Source organism: Hirundo rustica, chromosome 5, assembly GCF_015227805.2.
Source record: "Hirundo rustica isolate bHirRus1 chromosome 5, bHirRus1.pri.v3, whole genome shotgun sequence".
Classification (NCBI taxonomy): domain Eukaryota; kingdom Metazoa; phylum Chordata; class Aves; order Passeriformes; family Hirundinidae; genus Hirundo; species Hirundo rustica.
The window spans coordinates 11,688,765-11,713,214 of record NC_053454.1 but is presented as its reverse complement, the minus strand read 5'-3'; the positions used below and the strand labels follow the sequence as shown (position 1 = coordinate 11,713,214).

The following is a 24,450-nucleotide window of genomic DNA, read 5'->3' as shown; positions in this document are numbered from 1 at the left end:
ACACAGAGCCAAGGCCTTTTCTGCTTTTCGCACTCCACTCTGGCAGGGAAGTTGGAAGTGAATGGGAGGCTGGGAGGAGACACAGGTAGGACAGGTGACCCAAACTGACAAATGGGATATTCCAGACCATGTGACATCATGCTCAGTGTATAAAGTGGGAGGGAGAACCTGGAAAGAGGGGGACATTTGCAATGGTGACATTTGTCTTCCCAAGTCACTGTTACACATGATGGGCCCTGCTCTCCTGGAGATGGCTGAACACCTGCCTGCCCATGGGAAATGGTGAATTTATGTCATTTTGTTTGGCTTCTCTGCACAGCTTTTGCTTTCCCTATCAAACTGTCTTTATCTCAATCCATGAGTTTTCTAGTTAACTCTTCCAATTCTCTCCTGATCCTGCTGGTGAGGGAGGGAGGGAGGGAGGAAGGGGCTGTGTGGGGCTTGGCTGCAGAGGGGGTGAAACCACAGCAGTTCTGTTTGGTGCCCAGTGTGGGGCCCAAAGGGTTTGGGATAACAGATTCTAGATTGAACTTGCAGCTCTTAGTGCTGTTCAGCCAGGAATCAGCAGGCTCCTGCTCATGCCATGGGGCTTGATTACCTGATTGTGTACTACAATCTACTGCTCAGTAGTGGCCACTTCTTGCTTTCCCTGCTTGCTGTAGTGCTACACTGTTTATCACCTCACTGAATTGTGCCTGGGAACGTTTTGATAGCAGCCATGGGCAGGGCGTGGGCTGGCAGGTGGCCAGGGCACTGCTGCTGCACTGCACAGCGTGGATACAGCCAGCAGGGCAGACACTGATGTGCAGAAATTGCATTGCTCCAGACTTGTCGCTGAAGGGTGATTGTTTAAACAGCTTGTATTCCTCTCATACGAGGGGAAATCACAGTGACAGAGTACTTTTGCTGCAAATGAGTAAAATTTTGTAACTAACTTCTTTGTTGCAGAAATTAAAGACTTCAAATCTAGATAGGTCAAAAAAAAAGAGTTTTAAAATACAGCCTTGGGCTGAAATTGTTCATCAGGTATCAAAGCTTGGGGTTGTTTGCTCCTGGTTGTTTACTAGCTTTCCCCTGGAGGATTACCCAGGAGGATGAAGTGGGTGTAGCTATTCCCATGAATATCCTCTGATTGCCCAGGGACAGCACTGGAGGATAACCAGCATAGTTCAGCTATTTATATATCCTAAAAAATCTGATAAAATCATTTATTTCCATTTAACTGTAGAGAAAGCCTTAAAAATATATACATGTATATGCAAGATATTGGCTGAAGAAAACCAACAGATCTACCCTTGCACAGAGTATTTAATACATTAAAAGAATAATTTTCCCTTATTGTGCCTATCTGCATTTACTGCATTATCTTGATCACAAAGACAACAATTTCCAAAATACAACTTTAGAAAATATATGTAAGATAAATAATCATAGCTGTAACAAAAAAGTATCTTCTAGAAGTAGCAAGACATATTCATCAGTCAAAGGCTGTATTTAATTACTGAGAAGGAAATTACACAGAAGTTAGAGATACCAATTAAGACCAAGGCAGGACTGTTTGAGATTCAGTATAAGCCTTTCCATCTTTATCTAGTGTTCCTTTCATTTGCAAGAATTACCAATCAAGAAGCTGTGGATTCACTCTCAACACTTGATTAGATGCTTTCAGTATATTCTGATTTGTTTATGTTTGCAAAAGTGTGACTGTGACAATAAATCACACAGAATTATTTCATTGTTATCATGGAATTCTACATACTTTTATGCCTCAGGGTGTAAATTGATGATCATTAAGTTGAGCTTTTCCTGCTATGTGGTATAGAGTTGTAACAATTGTGCTATAAAAAGATTTATTCAGCTCTACCTATGACATGGCTTGCAGGAACCTTGAAAATCCAGTATAATTCAACAGCACAAAAAAATGCGAGGAAGCAACATAGTTGATTCTGTTTTGCTCTCAGAACTCTGAAAGTCTCAGCTGAAAAGAAAGCCACAGGCTGTTCTCTTTATTTCCTGTTTTAAAAAGAGAGGGATAAAAGATATGGACAGCAACCTGAATCCAGCAGAGTGTTTGTGTTCCCTTTAGAATCCCTAGCTTGGTCACAGTCAGAGCGAGGATTAGGGACAATGTAGAGCAGTGCTCTGCTGGGTTCTAGCAATTCCTGTGTTCCTGCAGTTAACAGCTGCCCGTCAGTCACACGAGTGCACCTTTTTGAGGCTGACAGGATTCATGAGAATAACCCTGTGTAGTCAAATCATGGGACCATGCAATGGAGATACTGTAGGCAAACAGCTACAGCCAGGTGAAAAAACAGCAATGGGAATGCAGCCATGGAAAAGAGGAGTGTAAACATATGGGACAGATTCCTAACACCGTCTACCTTGCCTGCATTCAAAACCAACCTGCCAAAATAATTAATACTTACGTGTCACTGATTTTTTTCACAAGAGCAAATAAAATCTCATCACAAAAGCTCTGGATAATAGATGGTGCCTTTGTAATTACTCCCTGCATGGAGCTTCCCTGACTTTCCAAAGAGGGTTGGACCTCTCCCCATTTCAGTATGGCAAGCACCCACTCGATAAATAAATCATTCTTCCCCTAGCAATGATGTTTGCTGCCCCTTCTGAGTAAGTGCTCCCAGCAGCCGTGGTGCAGCCGGGGCTGAGGGTGCTCCCTGTGCGGAGCCATCAGCAGATGGCTCTGCTGGCCAGGCTATGCCCAGCTGCAGCTCTGCCAGGAGCGGGGCTCAGCTCACACATCCACTCGCACTGCCAGACATCCACAGAAAAAAAGATGCTCAAGATGCCTTACTTATTACTTAACTGCGATTTGAACTCACTTCTAAGTTCCATTATAAAGCTATTCTTAATAGTAGTTACACAGGCAGCACTTGTACGAAGGCAGGAGGCACAGATGAAACAGCCTAAAAGTGCTAACAATTAAGTAAGGGAGAGCACATCTAGAAGGGTCAGGCAGCTAAAGTACACATTTCCTTTGGAAGTCTGTAATGCAAAGACAGGCAAAGACTGTCCCTAGTGTGGCAGGCTCTAGATGTGGCATTATGTTACTAACAGAGTCACAAAAGGGACGTTTACCATCAGTCAACCACAGTTATATAAATTATATGTTCACTGACTGCAGGCCTATTGAATTTAATTCCTGGAAAAATCCCAAACACAAAGGGCTGTCAAACTGCCCCAACAGCAAGAAATACGACTTTTTTTTCAGCAGAAGATTCGTGATGTGCAGAAGACCCCTCATAAATGTTCATAACCCTCCATTTCCTTTCACCTCATGATGGAAACTTCATTTTTCTGGGAAACAGGATCCACTTCTTGTAGTGCAGTGACTCACTTAAGCAATTCTCTTTGGTAAACTTGGAAGACACATGCCTTCCAGTACTGTCAGGGAAACTAAGATAACTCAGCTCTTGCTTTCTCAAGTAGCAGAGGACTGAGACACCAAGATGGGACTACAAATTCCTACTCCCAGCAGGTCTGACCTTCCTACAGAGTGGGAGTGTCTAGGTTTGTTAGAAACATTGCTTTATAGGCAGTATGGTACATGAACTGGCCTTGGTGGGACCAATTCAGGGATCTCTGCAACTACAGCTCAATTTTCCCAATAGCTGGAAAATTTCCAGCACCCTTGTGCAAGGGAGGAATGACAATAATCAGTCTGCATCCAAACTCAGCAAGAGGCTAGATAACCCTGGAGGCAGATTGAATATTGTCATTACTCCCTTGCACGAGGATGCAACATAAAGGATAAAGCAGTATTTAAAACTGAAGACAAAGAGTCAATGAAATCATATTAGTACCCTTCCAGTGGAGAACCAGTCTGGTACTGATTTCAAAAGGCACATTTCTGTAATCTGTAGCATACTTTGGTTCCTGCAGCCTTAAGGCCGCAAGCTACATCTTTGGGAAGTCTGAGGAATCGAAGTTTAGGCAAAATGCGAGTAGCATGATGGTGGATCTGCGCCTGGAAATATTACTCTACTTTCACTAATAGAGACATTTGAGTAACACAGGCTTAGAAGACTCAGCTTGTGGTTTAGCCAAAATGACAATATTGCTCCATTAATAAAAAAGGTTAATGGCATTCCCACACAGAACACATGAAGTACGAGTGCCCAGCACGTGTTTTAATAGCAATCCATCTACATTAGGTACCATGCCCATTAATACTGTGCCCCTTGTAAAGGAGCACTGAAATTAATGGAAATCCTTAGGCTGAGCTCAATGAGCCCAGGATTGCAGTCTCAGAGCTATCATTTTTTATACTGGAGGCCACATTTCAGCACAGTAATGATTTATCATAAATTTGAGAGTTAGACATGGGAGGAACCTCGGTAATACAAAGAAAGAAAATTGATTTGAAATGCACAGAAGTGCCCCACTGCACTTAAATGCCAGGTCCAGATTTCCTCCCCTAAGCAGCCAAAATGTGTGCACTTCCTCATTTGATTAAACTTGTCTTTCAAGCTATCACAAGTTCTGATGAGAAATGGACTGTGTCACTCTACAATTACATGGTACCTTTCATAGATTCTGTTTTGTTTTGTTTTGTTTTTTTACTTGATGTTCCAGCTGCCTCTTTAGTTGCAAACAGACAGAGAATTTCTGCATTTTCTCACTGTTGGGCAGTGATGCAGGCTAGGTGAAGTGGACTTCTTCATGCAAGCCTTCTGTCCTCTCCAATTCACCTATAGCACTAGTCAGACATTCACAGTCCTGAACCAACATCTTGGATTGCTTCAAATCCTCAAGAAGCTTTGTGAAATGGAGAAAAAAAATCTATCAGGAAAAAAACTTTTGTGACAAATTTCATCTTTCAGACAAACTGCAGAACTGATCTTCTTGATCCCTAAATAAGTAAAGAGCCCATCCATATGAATGTACTGTTTTACAAACAGCAGCACCAAGATCAATCTAGCTGCAAAATATGCTCCTTGCCATGCTACTGTACTTGTGAAAATACAGGAATGTACTAATCAGGGGGGTTAGAAATCACCTTAACGGTTCCTGTGACACTCTTATTGGATTTACATTCACCAGCAAATCCAAGAAAACAATTTGATAATTTTAGCACAAAGCAGACAAAGAAGGATTTGCTAAGCTGCTTAGAGCCTGGCCCTGAAATGTTGGAAAGGTTCAGGTTAAAGTACATTCACAGGATAGGCACCACGGACAGACTATATCTGACATGAACCATGTTTTGAATCTCTGAAGCCATCTTATGATCAAGAAGGTATCTCATTCTACAGCAAAATTCAGCATGGGAGATATTTTATCAATCTGACAGAGGGAAGAATCAATATTGTTTCATTATATCATTATTTGAAGAAGATTCCCATCACTGTTCAGACACAGGTATGTAATATCTTCAGTAGTGTGAACAGCATGTTACATGTATAAATTTAAACAAAGATGAATATAAACTGACCTGCCTTTAGCTATTATTCAAATCACTAAAGTGATGGATAAACACATTCTTTTCTTGGGCTTTTTTGAAATCTAATGCATTTTAACAGCTGCTTAAAAGCCTGTAGTGTTTTAAAAATACAATTTGCATAGGCAATTGTCACATGCATTACTCAAGCTGTTGGATCTGCTACTGGAAGGGGTCTGTATTCAGAAATCCAAATGTTCCCTTTAATCCCATATTCCTAGAATGTGATTTGTGTAATGGTCCTAAGGAAACAAAAATGCCACTGCAACAGCATTAGCTTCAGCTGGGTTTGTCGACATCCTATTTTACTTCATGAATGAAAACTTAATGTAAATTTCAGCCAGTTGCATAGGATAATAATAGATCATTTTGGGTGGACTGTACCTCTCTAATTCTCACCATGATTTTGTTTGCAAAGCAGGTAAAAAATTCATCCTTTTCTCTGTTCTGCAGTCTCAACCATTGTAATCCAATTAATAGCTACTGATGTGGGAGAATTGTTCCTTTTAATCTTTATCTGTAGCTTCTTTATTTGCCTTTCTGAGGAGAATGAACCTTTTAGCAGCAGCACTGATGCATTTCTCAGCATATGTATTCAGTCACATTTGTAGTAGTAAACTGGGGAATTTTATAAATGCATTCAGCCCCAAATAACTATCTGTTATAATCTGATAAAAATTACTATATGTATGTAGTATTTATTAGTAAACTTGATTAATCTTTTTAAACACTGAGAATATTTTAACATATGCAACAACATACATTGATATCTAACGTAATATCAACAGTCTTATTCCTTTTCATTAGGGAAAACCAATAATTTAAGTCACATTCGATTTATATTTACACAGAATGGCTATGCTAAGTCTATGTGAGCTCAGAAGACAAAATACATTCAACATCTTAAAACTGTGACAGTCTAGACACATTAACAGGGAGAAAAAAAAAAAAAAAACCAGAAGTATAATGTAGAATTTATCTAGCATTAGATTATTTTACATTCAGATATTTAAATAACAAATTCCCACATAGAAAATTACAATGATACATGTAAGCATTGTGCCCATGAAAACACATTTATCCTTAACTTCTCTAACAAACTTCACACACTTTATTTTTTAGACTTGCCTTTCCTCAGCTCCCACTGGCTTTTCCTAAGAAACAGAGTATTCAGGATTTCAGATGAGAGGATTTCAGCATTCAAATTTCAGACAAGAGTCTTCTTGATCCTAATATTATTGCAAGGCATACATTTGCTCTTACTTTGAGTACAACCTCAATCACACCTTGTTTAGGACAAAGAGAGCAGACCTTTCAGATATATTTTTGTAGGTATTACAGCAGTTCTATCACCACTTACTCAGACAAATAGCATCACTAAAGCAATAAGCAAAGCAGACACAGTTGAAGACTATATGAAGAAAACATAGGGAAGCACTGTAAGATGAACATACAGAAATTACTAAAATTAACTCACATCTGCCATGCACGTCAGCTGTGAGAAATTACAGAAATTTATTGTGATATTGTCATTCTGTAGCAATAATGTGCTGAAAGACTCATGTTCACTCCTGCATGACAAATCAATACCACAGGTCAACTACGATTAGTCTAGTCATGATGTGCTTGATGAATACTGATGACAGTTATACAGCTGTGGTATATCAGATGCTTTTAGGAGTGATTCATGAATATAAAATTTGTATTATCAACAGTAATCTATTACATTTTAAACAACAAAGTACAGACCATTAATACTGAGGGGGGAAAAAAGCAAAATCTGTGGTTACCCTATGTATACCTCTTCATATTGTATGCAAACAGCTAGCACCTTAACATTTGAGATTCAAAATAAAAACATTAAACCATTAAATCTGTGTAGATTCGGAGGAAAAATTACCTGAGCCTCCCCAGTTATTATTACAGCAAGGTTCATAGTAATACTCCTATCTAATTTCTAAATTGTCTGACACAGCTGTGAGTTTTTGACCAAGCCAGCCTCTCTGGCACAAGGCCACACGGCAGTGGAGGGGTTGTCTTCAGCTTGTCCTCTCTGTCACAAAGCAGTGTGCCAAAGAGGGCAGATTTAACACAACCCCTCCTTATGTCTATCAATGAGGTACACTGAGCACAGCATCCTCCCTCCCTCTGTCCCTCCCCCATAATCCTTCTTGTCAAACATTAAACGCTAATAATCCTCCTTGGGTGAGAAACAAACACCAACCACCCCCCTCCAAAAACAAATATTTATTATAAATGGCTGAGCCAATATGATCATATAGATATGGTAGCATCCAACCCTATGGATTCGTAAACAAACTTCTCTCCCAGCACAGAAAAATTGTTCATATACACAAGAGAGCAAGGAGAACTCATGGAGCAATGGCATTTGCCACAGCTTTGTTTGGCCTTTAAGCTGGAAGAACTATGCACTCAGAAAAAAAATGCTGGTCAGAAAAAGAACTAAGAAACTTAGTGAAGAGAACTAGGAGTTTTTTTCTTAATTTCAAGCAATATTTTGACATTTCAGGATAAAAAAAGCTATTGGTGTTTCTGACTTTTCCTCAGTGTCCATGAAAAGCAGTGCCTAAGGCATTGCACCAGCAGTGAGCCCTTCTCTGTGGAGTGGCACACGGAGGTCAGTACTTGCTCTGTCCTAAAGCTTTGCCTTCTTCTAGTAAAACATGCAAATAAAGTGGTAGTTTCTGCTCTTGCTACTGTTGAATAATCCAATCTGGTCATGGAATAAATGCCCTAGTTTAAAGAAAACATAGTTAAAATTTTTACAGCCATAATCCAACTATTTAAATGAATTGGATTCAGAAGTTCATAGATGTCTTATGTTCAGGTCTAGAACTGAAGTAACGATTTCTTTCACTCTGTAAAACTGAGCTTCACCCAAGAATATTCTAACTCGAGTTAGAATAAAACACACTCAGTTTAGTATAGTACTACAGTACAACTTAGGAAAAAAAAAATCACACTTTTTGATGACACAATGAACTAACCCATCTTTTATCTTTCTTTTGTTCTAACAATTTTACACAAAGAGTGTTCTGGGAAATTATTGGACTATATTAATAAAACCTGTCTTTCATATACCTTCTGACTGGCAGTAGCCATTTTTGGAACTGAGTGTGTGTCAATCTGCTATCCTTCAAGGATTTTCTATCTTCTCTTTGGATTTAAAATAACTTCAGATGAAATCAGAATAAATTACATTTCTATAATAAATTTTCTTCATGTTTGAATATTGCCAACAGTGCAATTTGAATAAATCTATCCTAATTTAAAGCCTGCTTCTGCTGGCTTTCCCCAGTTTCATACTCCAAAAGCAGCTACAGTAAAACCAACAGGAATATATTTTGGGTTTTAATTTGATTTATATAAAGCATAATTTGACATTTAAATAGTTACTAGTTTTAGAAGACAAGACAATTACAAAAATTACTTTTAAGGTGAACTAACCACGATGTTGTGTGGATTTTCTGTACTGGGATTTTTTTGGGCTGCTGTTGTATTTTGGGGTTTTTTTGTTGTTGTTTTTTGAGTTTGTTTAATTAGGAAGTTGATATCACTACTTCATAAACATGTCGCATTGCTCTGTTCAAAATATCCTTTCTCAGAGATGGATTTTATATCTACACAACACATTTTTCTCTCTTTCTAGAAGCGATTTAAAGTATATACATAAAAAAATTACTCTTCTTAATAGAACCTCCTAGTAATGACCTTCATATGTTCAAAAAAAAACCCAGTAAAGTCATGCCACTGCACTGACTAGAGCACAAATGTTACTTTTAAATGAAATCCTGCTAAAAATAAACCAGACAATGATTTCCAAAAGGTTGTAATTGCAGTGTAGCACAATGAGACTTTTTTGACGGCAATATCCGCACATGCACTATTGCTGGGAGCAAATATCACAAGCTGCTCATGACAGATTTTTAATTAACATGTTTTACCTCCTCCAGATAGAGAGGATGGTGTAAATCAGAGCACCCTCTCTGACTTATAGGGAGTACTGCCAACGTGCTTCAGCTGAGGATCTGTCCCTCAGACCTGCATGTTGCACTCTGGATTTAATAAGAGTGTTGTGTGCCTTAGCAAGCAGATCTAATCACACAGTCTGTCTAATTTGGCTCCACAGAGGCCTGGTTTCCTTAATGCACAATGGGTATACATGAATGGTTCCATTTATATACTAATGAATGATAATAATGTGGGGCTGTACATGCCCAAGAAGAACAGACCTACCAGTGTAATACAGAGCCTAACTTCCTAAAATACATTTATTTCACTGGAACAAAGTCAATACCCAGTGGCCAAGAACTCAAGCTTTGCATCTGGACAAAGAAGAACACATAAAGCAGCACAGTCTCACACCTGGGCAGCCATTTACCCATTTCCTTATGCCCATACCTTTCAGACAGTCATTCCCCAAGAAGGACATTTACCAGTTCTGCAAAACCAGCACCTCACATGCTAAATCCTCAAAGTCTCTGCATGAAGCAATTAATCTATAATGAAACCCTGCATACCAAACTATAGCTTTCACCATGTGCCTTACCACTTCTGCACCCTGCACCTATGGTCAAGGATCATTTATAGGCAGAAGGAGGGAACTCTTGCTTCATCATCAGATCTCCTTGAACCCCCACTCTATGACACAGAAACTCTGACTCTGAGAAGATTGTTGCCAGCCTGCCAGATAAGCAGAGTTTTTCATCTGAAGCCCTTGTATCAGGCAGACCAGAAGGTAATGAAAGCAAAGAAACAGTTCTTCTGAACTGATTGAACTTCCAAAATTTCATAGAATTTGGAGTCCTCAGTACGTGGTTTCTGTTTCAGGGAAAGTTTGAGAGTGTTTGCAGCAAGGAGACTCTGTATTAAGCCTTGCAGGTCCATCACGTCCTATCATTCTCTGTAACCTCCAGAAGGAAGAAGTGCTGCAGATAACAGTAGAGGCACTGCAGGGTGTTAAATCTGGCCAGGTCTAGACTAGTGTTTTGCCAGAACAACAAACGCACCCAAAGTGCCGTGGTTGCTTGCCGATGTCACAGTGTCAGCAAAACTTCTCCTGGATGTAAATATATGAGGAAAAGAGAGTACTTATCAGAGATGTACTTTACTTTACTTAGCGCAGCTTCATCCATTCGTTAGGATTCTGCCAGCACAAGTGGGGTTTTATTTGTGTAGCACTCATTCTGTCATTTGCTAGCGAGATGAAAGTAATCCAGTGAGAATTAGCCCTCCAATATCCTAGGCAAATTAACTAGCATCTTCGCCTTTGTTTTTCCTGTTTAATAGGGAATGTGTGTAGGGGGAGGGCACGTGTGTGTGTGTGTGTGTGTGTGTGTGTGTGTGTGTGCGTGTGTTAAAAATAGATGACTAAAATACTTATGTGCTTATTAAGCAGTGGAATTTGGTTTAACATGTCCTGCAGGACTGTAACATTAGCATGTCTAATGAGATGGGCACAACATGAAACTCTAATGACATCCTATAAAATGGGTCTGGGGACAGGTACATAAACATCCATGGCTAATGAAGCTATGTTTATGCTAGCATCTTTGTTTTCCTATGCACTCATCATATTTAACCTTATGATGTGAAGCAATCTGTGAATACATGTACTGGACTAACAGAAGATGTGCTCCAGATGTGCATATAAAGTGCTCTAACTGATAGCAAGCAGGCCATGGAATAAATTGGAACAAAATCTAAATTAAACCCCAGATATGCATAAAATATGGATTTTGAGTCCTCTGGAAAAACTATTTCACTTTACAAATCTACTCCTATTTTTTCCTTTCTATTTACTACTATTGCGTGATCTCAGCTTAGAGGCTCTGCCCAGGTGCCCCAAAAATACACTCTAACAAGGGACACAAATGTGGCAAACCACATTCCTGGTGAAAACAAAGGACCAAACTGTATCTAGTCTGATGCTAAAATTTGAAATTGTCAATTATTTAGTGTAGAGGCATTACTCAACACACAAAGTCATTCATACCCATTAAATGTCATAGACAAAAAATATTTACCCAACTGAAAAGTGCTGTGTTATTGTTCTGAGTAAAATACCAACAGTCTGGCTAGGAAATTGGACTGCCTAAGAGACTAATAAAAAACTCCATTCTCACTAATTTTCAGCTACACTAATAACATTAAACTAATACCTTCGGTCTCCATCCTTATTTATCAAATTTAATATATTTACTCTACTCCTCTTTCCAACACTTTTATTGCCAGCTTTCTCCAGCTTTCTGTGCACCATTGCTGATGCAATGCTAAAAATAGGTGACACCATTAAATAAGTTCATCTCCTGCTCTCAGTGTTACACACTCCAAATCAAAGGAACAGAGTCAAGGACTAGAGAAAGGACTTGGAACTCAGAGGTCAGGTCTAGCACTGCCACCATTAAGCACTTCCCACCACTGCAGGATGATAGGAGATGATCACAACTGTGCTGGGTCACATTGCATCAGTTTCATCTATATTCATCTACAAAGCCAACCTGAACAGAGAGAGGCTTGAACTAAACTAAAAGCAGTTCTTGCCCCAGCACCTGAATCAGCACCTGAAACAGCAACACTGTTCTGGACACATCTGCATAGCATATTTTGGCATTTACAATATATGATTTCAGACTTGCACAGAAAGTAGCCAAGCAGTCCTCAAGACTAGGACATCTGCCTACAACTTCCAGAGTCTACTATAAAGGGGAACCACAATCCTCGGAAACAATTTTTCCTGCTGTAGTAACTAATTAACACCCTGAGACATGCAGCTCTCTTGTTTCACTGCATATTTGCACAAAAACACTAGGAGTGCTACCAATACTAAATAATTACTACACTTCTATAGGCCAAGACCTTGACAAATTCAAATTGTTAACAATTGTGCTTAAGGAAGCAGTTTGGATGGACAAGGCTTTTCTGAATGAATTTAAAGGAATGAAAGATTGTAAATGGCCTCTTAAAAGACTTCCTGCGATGTCCTCTCTTTTATTTAAAAGATTTTACAAATAGCTAAAATAAATAAAAAAAAGGGGGGGGAATAAAAAACTTGGATTCCTGTAACTACTGTTTCTGCCTTTACTCTTTTCATAGTGTTACACACTAACTTTTTTCTACTTCAGCCTTAAACTTGCAACACGCTCCCATTGGAGACCTGTGGAAGACTGTGGCTGCTCACACACGAAGGATGTGCAACAGCACCTTGTGGTGAGACGGTGACTCGATCTGTGTGCGCACCATGCCCAGCAACCGGGTCCCGACACCACACGGCTCCGCGGCACGGGAGCTGTACAGAGACCAGACCGAACAGAACTCCACGAGGTGAGGGTGAAGCGATGCTGTCGTACGGGCAGTGGCGGCAACCACAGAGGTAACACCAACACCGAGGGGGAGGAGGGAGAACCGGGATTACCTGCTGGGCCTGCTGCAGCAGCTCCATCCGCTCGTGCAGGATCTGGCTGTCAAACTCACGGCTCTGCCTCAGGATCTGCCGCCGCACCTTCTCCACCGCCGCCCGCAAATCCTCCCGCTGCGCCTCCGTCAGCGACTCGCTGGCCCGCCGGCCTGGATCCTGCTGCAGGGCATTGTACAGCGTGGCCTCCAGCTCCTGGATTTTCTAATGCAACCCAAATCACACACAGACAGGCTGACGTTTGAATCCAGCGAGCAAACGACCCACCAAGAGCTAGAGGAGCAGGCCAGCAAGGGAGGGCTAGGGCAGGAGGGCAGGATGGACACAGACAAGACAGAAAGCAGCGAGCGTGAGCAGTGAGGAGCATTCCACACAGAGTGCACGGAGCCTCCCAGCACGGACTGACACCCGGGAGATGGGTCCTGATCTAGCAAATCACTGATTCAGAAGATAGGTCTGATAAAACTCCAAGTCCTTATGCTGAACATTGCAAATTAAACTAAAACTAACCAATTTCCTTCAACTGCAGCTGAACTGTTAAGCCATCCTATAAAATAAAAAGACCACAGGAAAAACTGAGAACAGAAATCTCACTCTCCCTCTCTGTGGCCCTAGTGACCTGATATCCATGGCTCACAGTCTACGTCACTGGCTTAGTTCCAAGCTGCCATGAGCAATGAAGGAAGGAACACTTGCATGCACTAATCCTTCATCCGTCTCTCGCTGTCCGCCAGATTCCTAACATGATTCTCATGCACTGAGCAAAACTTCAGTACTCCGCAAAGCAGAGAAAACAGAACTTCACATTCACGTGGAGAATTGTACTCTGAAGAGGAAAGGAAGGAATCATGGCAGTGTTTCCTTGATTACTGGGGTTAATATGCTCCTATCAAAAACCAGCATCCAGACTAACAATATTTGGATCAAGAGCATCTGACCGCTTCCCTTTGGTCCTCGTAACACCTTTGTGAGGTAGGTAATTCCATCCATATTAGTGATGCATAAACAGCTGTACAGAGAGGTTAAATGGCTTGCCCAAGGTCACAGTGCTAGAAATAGTGCCTGCTTGCTTTTATCTCTGTTATCTGCTCTGAGCACTAGACCCTGCATCTCTGAAAACATTTTCCACATAAGAAACATCTACAGTGCATAAATAGTGCTTCAGGACATTATATTTTGATTTCCCAAAGTCTAACTATTAGCAAAGTTGTGCGTATAGTTTTACCAATTGCTGGATAATTCCTAAGTGTTGTTTAGCCTGAGAAAAGGCAAGGTTGCAACTTCCCTTTTGAAAACAAGGAAGGGTAAAGTTGGATAGAATCACGCAGGAAGGAATCGCATAGGAAGAACAGGCATTCCTGATCTAGGATAGGTTAGCAGCAGTAATACTTACAAATGCTTCAGGAAAAGAAATATTGGAAAAGTTCTAAAGTAATTTCTGGGGTATTTTAGCAGTCTTTTTTTTTCGTACATAAACCAGTTTTTCCCGTTCCTGTTATACCAACAAGATGTTTGCATATCATAGAATAAAAAGTGCAATGCAAAAATGTTACACTTATAAGTACTATAATCCACTTCCTAAACTTTTGTTTAAGAAATAGTTGATTTCTAGTCCTCATGAAAAAAAATAAATATATATATAAAGTAAAAAAGAATCCTATTTATAATTAAAAGAAAAACAAAACAAAACAAACCCTGCATTTTATCAGATCTGTGCAATCAGAAAAATTTAATGACTTTTCTTTTCCTACCATGTATGCCTGGTCCAGAGCTTGCTTCCTGTAGTCGAGTTCTTCCTCTAAATAACCCTTCTGTTTACTGAACAGGTCCTGAGTAATAATAAAAACAAGGGAGTGTTTGCTCTTTATCCTAATTCATGAAGAATCATAAATGCCATCATTTTTACATAAGCTTTCCGCTTGAAGGCAAAAGAAAACTCATTGCAAATGACCACATTCATCCTAAGGATATTTGGAATATCAAATTTACAACAGTAGCACTTCAAATATGTGTATCGTATTAACAAATTGTACCTAGAAATCATTGACCTCTACTCCAGTGTACAAACCTGCCTGGACCTGACAGAAGTGCACAGAGCAGCAAAAGGTGAGTGGGGATGTACATGCATGTGGTCCAGCAGCTGTAACTTACACAGAGCAGGCCAAGGGAGGGAAAAAGAGAAGGAAAGAGAGGACACTTTATGAAAATATCCCATAGAAATATTATGCTAAGGAAATCATGGGGCAAGCCCTAATTGGTGTTGTCTAATCTGTTCTTCTAGGGAGGAAACCCGAACATGCAGGGCCACAGCTGGATTCTGCAGCATCATCCCGTGACATGCTACTGAAGCTGAACTAACAACTCGGTCCTCGGCTTGTACAGGCAGAAGACCAGTTTGAAACAGGTAAAGTGATGCCCAGAGAGGTTGAGTGACTAGCTGAAGAGCTGAAGAAGTTTTCAAGATACCTAAGTTTTACAGGGATTGTTTACTTACATTCTTAAAAATCAAACTCCTCAACTTTCACTTTTATTATATATAAACCCCACAGACTGGGGTTTCAGTGGAACTCAGTATCCAAAACATGATGTTTCAGGCAAGTTGTGGACATTCAAATGGTTGCCTGATTAGTCAAGCCTTTAGAGTGTTTTGAATCATAGTATCATAGAATGGTTTGGATTGGAAGGGACCTCAAAGATCATCTTCATCCAACCCCCCTATCATGGGTAGGGACATCTTCCCCTAGACCAGGTTTGATGATGTAAATAGAACATAAAATAGTTACTTAATTTTATTAACTTTTCTTTCAAAGCAGGTTTCCACACTCAAAAGAATTAGTTGTAGAACAAAAAGGAGAAAAGCCTCATTACTGAATCTAGTATTTTCTATCATTCTTTTTTTCTAGTCAACACACTTTTGCATTTCCTCAACACATAGAATAAATACTGAATTAAATACATAGGGTTCTTAAGATCACTATTTGCAGCTTTTATTAACTGTATTAAAAAATTCAAATATTGTTGATCTGGTTAGTTTTGTTGGATATGGGAATGTCTCAAAGTCACTTACTTGGCAAAATTTTGCCATCAGACATATATGTGGACTTCTGACGACTTTTGTGTCAGTTGCCAATGTAGAACTGGTGACAGTAGCCACATATAAGACCAGTATTAGAGGACTTAGAGGAACAAAGTGCTATTTGTTCTCTGTATAAGAAGTATAATATTTATTATTAATTTATTTTGTAGATTTGGAGTTCTTTTAATTACCTATTAATTAATATTGAAGGCAAACCTGAAGTTTAAGTCAGACCCTGATCTTGGGGCTGGAATTTGTTTGGCAACAGATGGGCATCTATTGCTATGATAACCATTTTAGAATCTTCTACTCCAGCATGTTATAAATATGCTACTGGTCCTGAAGGGAAATAGCCTCCAGTAAGTCCTGTAGGACTGTTTTTCAGCCCTTTGTAGACATCTCCAGAACTCTTTGTTCAGAATTCTGAGTTCCGAACTCTGGAGAATGTGATATGGTATTAGACACCACATTTATGCAACTGAATCCCACCATGACTACCCAGGTGTCTCATTTTCTGATTTTCTGGATGCATTACAGCAACTGCAAGGCTGTTGTATAGGATGAAACACCACCATGGATTGTGAGTGCACAGCAAAGGACTGGCCTGGTCCTGACTTTCTTACAGGTGTCTGACACCACAGAGGTAGATTGACTTGTCTGAGCTACCACCAGACCCCAGAATAGCAATGCAGCTGCCCTGATCATGTTACTTCTCAAATGGGATAGTAAAGGCTGCCCACAGAAAGCAAGAGGGAAGAAAACAAGAATAGGACCTCAAATCCCTAACACAGGTCTCAAGGTCAACTAAACCAGTGCTCAGTCCTTCTAAAAGTATCATGCTAGAATATAATTTCTCAACTCATTGAGTCAATCATTAGGGATGCAAATTCTCAGATTGTTGTGCTAAACAAACAGATGCAAGGGCTATCCATAGTAAGACTTGAAAACATCAGAGATAATAAGGGGGAAGATAATATATCAAGTTATAAACCCCCTGTTTTTTCCAGTTTTCTTTACAAAAGACTCCAGTATTCATGGACACTTTCCCTTCCCCAAGCCTTTGTAATTTTCCATAACAAGACTTAAAAATAAAGAAATACTAAACGTGGAAAGTATCTTATCTATGTTAAAGTACAATTCGCATGACAGGTTACACTCAGGACAGAATACCATCTGAACACTTCTATTTTTGTTTGTGGCTCAAATACACACTTCTTCAGTGGCCCTGGGCAAATCACTTAACCTCCCTGTCTCATTGTCCTGTTCTTTAGGATGAATGCAATGCTGCTTATTTATCTACCTGTAAAAGGTGTGGTGAGGATTAATTAATCAGTGTTTGGAACGCCATTTGAAGATGTGAAGCACAGCATGCATGGTAAACCAATAAAATCAAACACTCCTTCTAAAACTATTCAACATATGGAAAAATAAGGTCAGTTTGTTCTTCAAGACAGAACTGTTTTTTGAGAAAACATTCTGTCTTTAGGCATAAAGGCCGTGGAGCAAGAAAGGTCATCTGGAGTAAGAGGTCTTGACAACTTGTCCAGAAGCTGAGTACCAGAGAGCAAAGAAATACCCATGCCAATTCTCCTGGCATTATCCCAGCATTAAAAAGATGATGCTGCTGCCTGACAAAATAATACACAAAGAAAGCACAGAGACAATTTGACAATGTTTGGTTAACATGTTCTCCAGTTATGACTTTGTGCCCTAATTTGTGTATATATATTCTTTTTTGTTCTATATAGATTGGAAAGTTCTGTCTCACCCCAAAGAATACAAGCAATCGATTGTTCTAGAAACCACTCGCCTATTTTACCATGACACCAACTCTGTTAAGCAGAGAAAGGCAGGAAACCTTCCTGGGATGAAATATATGCACATTCCCTTGAGGTGAGGTTTAGCTAAAAGAATTATACTTTGAGCTATTTTGTTCTTACCTTCTCATTCTCCAGGTCTAACATCTTCTGTGTCAGTGCAGCTTCTGTCCCCTCTATCTGTTTCAACCACTACAGCAGTGTGAAGAGAAAAATAGAAAATGAACAGAGATTTTGAAAAGGGTTCTACCAAATATTTTGCAAGTTTGTTGCCAGCACTTCCAGGCATATGCTCCTCCCATGCTATCTATTCACTCTGAAGACACACATGAATAAACAGGGTGTGAGAGCACAGGCAGAATGGAGGACTGCAGAAACACAGTAAAAGACTAAAGTGGAGGTTGCTTTCCTACAGTAAGTTAAACGGGGTTTTTCCTGTAAAGTTCGAGAAACAAAATAGACTTGGGTCAAGATTGCAAGATCAACCTGACTGTTTCTTACTTAAATGCTTCTTGGCCTCATTTGTGAAACCATCATCTCACTTCAGGCCTCCAGTCCTGCATTTTTCCAGACGGTAATTTGAACAAAAGTCAAGGTGGAGAACTCAACTCTTAATTCTGCACTCTCTGTGGGAAGAGGCTCACTTGTAAAACATTGGTAATGTAGAGGGAAAAATAAAACAGACAGATGGAAGCTCTTGTAGTTGCTACTATGAATCCCTTACCACTATGGAATGAAGAACAGCTATTGCATTCCAAAGGTAAAAATTACACATTGTAATAGCTAAATGCATGGATACAAGGTTCTTGCTTAATTACTAACCATCACCAGGATTATGTTAATATTTCCATTTAAGTTTATTGGAATGGATGGGAACAGTCAGTTCTGAATTATTTCATTTAATTTCCCTACTGGTCTTCAGCAAGGACCCATGACTAGCTTACAGAGAGCAGATTTGCCACTGATAATTATCACTTTCCTCAAAAGCTTTGTTTACTACTTGTTTACTTTACTTTATCTGCTTTAAGTCTTTCGGTAACCTTTGCACATCAACTCCTTTAAGTTAGTGTTTTGGTGAATTCATTAGGCCTCAGACTCAAAGGAATTAATGAACATACTAGCTTTTTTCTCCAAGACTTACATAAGAAATTTCAAACAAAAGTTTACAACTTATGAAACGTTAATTCATTTACTTCATAATTTTGAACCTTTCACTATTTAAGGGACTGATGAATAAAAATGGAACTTTGTTTTATCTGCTTAGCAGGTTAGCTGTCTACAGAAAAAAATTAACAGGAACACCATATTCCCCACAGGTTCCATTTTCACCATCTTTTTTTCCTTCATTTTGAAGGTGACAAGCTGAAGATGCTCCTAAGGAAAGCCTCACTACAGATATTCAGCAAAACTGTGAGCATTCTGAAATCAATGGAAATGGGAAATCCTGAGCATCTCTCACAGCTACCCTCAATCAAGTGAAGGGCTATTTGCAAAAATTAGAGGTCTAATTTTTTTTTTAAGGTATGCAAATGATATGCAAAAAAAAAAGTTGATTCTGGTGTTTTTATGCCTGTTAGCCTTTCACAAGCCAAGGGACACAGGAGACATGAACAGTATTTTGGGAGTCTATATCTTAGCCTTGGATAGTGGGGTTCTTCCTCTTTCATTTTTTGGATGTGAAGTGCTAAAATCATTACCTTCTCTTTTGATGTCCCAACACAGTGAAAATTATAGAGATTTTAGCCCTGTTCCCCGTTTTTATTTTGCTTATTGCAATTACTCATTTAAATTAATGATTATTAAATCACCTAATGTAGATTATTTACTTTAAGGTATTTAGATAAGTAGATTATAAAAATTATATCAATTAAAGCAATTATTAAAATTTCTCAAATTTTAATTTAAAATATCTGATTCTGAATTTCAACAATACATCAGGAAAGATTTAATGGAAACATATATAAAGGATGCACAGAGCTTCTTCAGAGAAATATGCAAGTGTTTCTTAGTTCTAAATATCACCTCTTTCATATACAGATTATATTCTCTGGAAGTGAAGAACTAGCCATACAGAAATGAGTAACCTGATTGATTGCTTATCTTGTGCAAACTACTTTTTCTCTATGTCCACTAATTTACAGAGGAAAAGACCACTAACTACTCTGAGCTTTTTCAGTCATCCACAGAAATGAGCCCAAAAGGGACCACGGGCACCTTATAGAGGGCACCTTACAACTGTTCCCAGAGCACTGAGGACACCAGCACTTCTGGGAATAAAGCCTCTTGTGTTGAGTGGATTTTTAGTACTTTATGCTAAGGGAATATCTCCAAAAAATGTTTTTATTTTAAACTGGGTTTCTTTCTTAAGTTTGGCTTTATCTCAAGACATCACAATCCCAACATTCATGTAAGGATGAATACGTGCACGAATCCAGATGACCTGAACAGAAAAGCTGTGCTTCCCTGGCAAAGTTATGAGGCATCTTAGAAGACACAGTCAGTTTTTAGAAGAGAAAAATATTTATTGAATTCTACCTTTTCACAGAGGGAAAGCACAGTCCCAGCTTGGATTATTGCAACCTGCTCTTCATTCCTCAAATTCTAAAATACAAAAAGATGCATTATAAATTGGATTAAAAATTCATCCCTTAACACAAGCATTACACATTAGCCATAGTTCAAAAAACAAATCAGTTATAACATTTAGGAATATAGATATGACCGTAAAGGATCCCATGACTGAAAGTACTGTAAGTTAAACCAAGGGTGCTTAGTTCCACTCTATTTCAGCATACCAGCCCCACAGCTTTTCAACAGATTATTCAATGAAACAGATCATTCAATGAAAATTAAGTGGTTTCAGTCAGGGATTTTGCCATTTTTTTCCTGGTTTTGCCAGTTCACTGGACAAAGCCTTGCAGCAAGTGAATCTCACCTTCATGCACTTCAGACTTCCAATTAAAGAAAACAAAGCAAAGAGTAAGTGCCATAGAAACCTCCACAGGACTTGCAACATAACATGTAAATCTAGAATTTAAAATTAGTATTATAGGGACCTCAATCTCATAACTCTAGCTATAAACTGGACTCAGTTCCCTGGATGTTTGTGCCCCAGACACGTGACTAAGATTTTATACTGTATTTAGCAACAAAGAAGAAAAATGGGAGACAGTTATCCTTGTCTTTCTCCCAGAAAATCCATTCCTGGCAGTGATAGCCTTCACAGCAGAAGGTGCTACTATTACTAATCAAGAGGGATAATTCACAACTTGGTCTGGCTTTGACTTCTGTTTTGTATCTTTTCACTTTGCCTATTACAGTGTCTATTTTCTCTATCATTCAGTCAAGACCAAGTCCAACCTTAAAAAAATACTCTTTTCACTACCATCAGTTTAACTAAAAAAAATAATGTTGTAAAAGCTGTTCCTAACCATTCATATTCTTCATACAAATACACGCATATCAGAATCACCCTGTGTACTGTCCTGGGTGTTAGTATCTGCTGTGGAAAAAGAAATGCCTTAAATTAACCAAGAAACTGGAGATACATTTAAAAGTAAAAAAGCATTACCCCATTATCGCCAAGAATATCTAGCTTCTTCATAAGTTCAGATATATTCACATCCTGAAAAAGATGTTCAACACTTATTTTTTATGAAGTAGGTCAGAAACAGGTTTTATATGCTACATTTTATGTACCCTTTATTCACTTCTGTGTATGAAAATACTTCAAATGTAAGTGAAACACAGTTTTGCATCACAATTACAAAAGTAATTACTGATACTTTAAGACAAAACCAAAAGTCACTCTCAACTATAACTTGCAACCTGGAGTCTGTGCAGGAGGGCAGAATGTTCCTGTATCATTCACACTTATCATCCTGCTAATGTGTGTAGAGGAAAGATCAAAACTGATAAACAGGTTTAAAAGATATGAAGAGAAAGGGCTTAAAATACTTTTGTTTGTTTGTTTGTTTGTTTGTTTGTTTGTTTGGAATGGAGCATCAACCACATCAAGCTACAGAAGTTAAAAGGACAGAGAGCATGAACAAATAATCGCTAAAAAGATTTGCTGGTGGTTTGATTTTTATTTTCTTTGTTAAACAAAACCATGGAGTTTCAAATCAGCCTTACAGTGGCAGAAGGGAATGTGCACAGTGGGCTAAACATCCTCCTCCAAACATTACCAGCTCAATCATCTTTCTGATTAGAAAGCCACATTTCTCTGCCACTCAGCTCTCAGACAATGAACTGAACAAGCCACTGAAATAAAGAAATTCCTGGAGTCACATAATCATAGAATACGCTGAGCTGGAAGGGATGCATCACTGAGTATAACTCCTGGCCCTACACATCACCATCCCCAGGAGTCACACCATATGCCTGAAAGCATTGTCCAAATGCTTCTTCAACTCTGTCAGGTTTGGTGCTGTCACCACTTCCCTGGGGAGCCTGTGCCAGTGCCTGACCACCGCCTGAGTGAAGAACCTTTTCCTGACAAAATTTACATGATGTCTGTATTTAACACTGTGCCAGGATCCATTCCTAAGCCCCAGAACTCTATATAAAGCTTCCGAACTATCCCAAGTTTGGTTGGCAAGTTAACATGGACGAGGGATAATTTCCACTGACAGACTGTATGCAGCCATGCTATTTGAAGGCAGAAAGCCTTGAGAGCATGGGAAAAGAGTAGTTTATGTTAGTCCAAAATGCTTAATATACATACATAAAGCGAAAGAACCTTGTTAAATGCTTCCACCCTCAACTTCTACTCATACTCAGCACTCAGAAAAGGCCAAGTTTTTCTATCCTGAGATGTCCCCTCCCTCTCTTCCCAAAAACTTCAGGAGTGTTCCCAAATGCTACATGAGCTATTTAACTGTGCACATCACTAACTCTGGAATGTTGCAGATCCTAATACATTTGGTTTTGGATTGATGTTAAAAACAAAACTATTGATTATGATCAGCATTGGCAATGCTGAACATTAATTTCTTTAGCCAATGAGTTACACTCGTGAAAAATGGAATTTACTAAGACATGCAAGTTCTTGTATCTGTTGAGCCAGAAAGAATAATTCTAATAATTTATTTCTGTATGATGCATAAAGGAAGAATCAGAAACCAAATCAAATTTTGCATCATTCTGGAATCTACATTGCTACTAATGGCTAATAATTTTGAAAAGCACTGAAAACAGATAAAAGGTCGACTATTTCAGTCTGCCCATATTACGCAACTGCTCCACCTTCCAGGTAAGTGAACTGAAAGGCAGATTGAAAAGAATCCACCTTTTAAGGCATATCACAGATGACAATGGAGAAAAATGGGAATTATGGATGCTGGTACACTGTAGCTGCTACAGTCAACATGCAGACTAAAAGAACAGGTAAGCTAAAAGCAGCTCTGGCTCTATTTGTAGGTGATATGCTAACTGATGACTTGGTGTGCTTTGGGAGATGAGTATCCAACCAAATCTGTAGGTAAGAAGCAGCTTTTAACTCTTTTCATTCAGACTACTCAACTTCCTAAAAATATGCAGGGACAATTTCCATTTATTTCCTCTAGAGATCATGCTGTGCTCATTAAAGCACTGAATAGCAACAAGCCTCCTATACTTGTAAATACAACTAAAATTCAACCATAAACCACTAGTGAGTGGCACTGGGATTAATACTTTAGTTACTTCGTAGAAAAGTTACCCTGGCCTGTTGTGCAACATCACTGACAATACAAGTCTGAATTCAATCTTATGTGAACCAGCATGCAAATCAAGTTGCACAAATAGCCTGTTCATGGGGGAACAGGAGTGAAAAGAATAATTCTTGCTTCGTTCTATCAGAAGGTAACCAAGGGAGATCCTGATGTTTATCTTGTTCTTGTTCTAAAAGAATTCCACCTACCTGAATGAGTTTGGGTCAGGCACCTCATGCTTCAAGGCCCTGGCCTTGGCAAATATCTTAAGCATATTCATTCAACAAATAAAAGCCTTCACTAAACTTGGTATAAAATAAGGATTGAATGTCATATTTCTGAACTCAGATGAAGACATTTAGTATCACGAATCATGTATTGTAGCAAGCCTGACAATGAATCACATTCTTACCTAGACTAAATGTAAATTATATTGATCAATCAGCCTTCAGTCTCACTGAGGAACTCCTGAGAGAACCAGATCATATTTTTATGAAACCTTTGGTTTTTTGTTGTTGTTGTTGGTTGGTTGGTTGGTTGTTGTTGGGGTTTTTTTTTGGTTGGTTGTTTTGTTTGTTTGTTTGTTTGGGGTTTTTTTTGCATTTTCTTCCCTGCTAAGTGTCAAACCATTTGTTTGGATATTAGTCTGGTCATTCAAGAAAGGCTCCTAGCCATCCAACTGTTTATACCTTTATTCCTTCCTGATGGCAGAAGAGTTGAAGTGCACTTCCATTGTTTTCAGGGAAGGTGGTTATATGAAGATTAAATGCTGGTGACCTTCGCTCTCTCTCCTGAGGAAAGATTTGTTTAAAAACAACATTTGTGATTATACATTAACATTTATTCCCCACCCTTACGAAACATACTTGTACATTAAAAAGGCAGATTCCTGCTCTCATTCCAAATCTACTCTACTTCCTCTTATTTTTACCATATTTGAAGAATTTTGGAAAAATACAAATACAGTGTTA

General features: G+C 39.0%; 1 protein-coding gene and 1 long non-coding RNA gene across 3 annotated transcripts in view; one reads left to right on the top strand and one right to left on the bottom strand.

Moving 5' to 3' along the window:
• The window catches only part of JAKMIP1 (janus kinase and microtubule interacting protein 1), a 144,403-nt gene that overhangs the window by 7,383 nt on the left and 112,570 nt on the right, over nucleotides 1–24,450 (bottom strand). Inside the window, exons 17-22 of the mRNA XM_040063920.2 lie at nucleotides 24,169–24,270; nucleotides 21,358–21,411; nucleotides 20,322–20,387; nucleotides 17,910–17,978; nucleotides 14,645–14,722; nucleotides 12,894–13,097 (exon numbers count right to left, since the gene is read on the bottom strand). Of these exons, the coding sequence (XP_039919854.1) occupies nucleotides 12,894–13,097; nucleotides 14,645–14,722; nucleotides 17,910–17,978; nucleotides 20,322–20,387; nucleotides 21,358–21,411; nucleotides 24,169–24,270 (573 nt within the window). The remainder of the gene's footprint in view (nucleotides 1–12,893; nucleotides 13,098–14,644; nucleotides 14,723–17,909; nucleotides 17,979–20,321; nucleotides 20,388–21,357; nucleotides 21,412–24,168; nucleotides 24,271–24,450) is intronic.
• On the top strand, nucleotides 162–24,450 carry LOC120752604 (uncharacterized). Of its 2 annotated transcripts, XR_005700767.1 has the most exons (7): nucleotides 162–282; nucleotides 4,597–5,379; nucleotides 12,604–13,865; nucleotides 15,175–15,297; nucleotides 17,718–18,546; nucleotides 19,141–19,307; nucleotides 23,208–24,450. It is a non-coding gene; the product is annotated as an uncharacterized LOC120752604 (long non-coding RNA). The 2 variants fall into 2 exon arrangements; XR_009207813.1 differs by lacking the exon at nucleotides 4,597–5,379 and having other exon boundaries at nucleotides 187–282.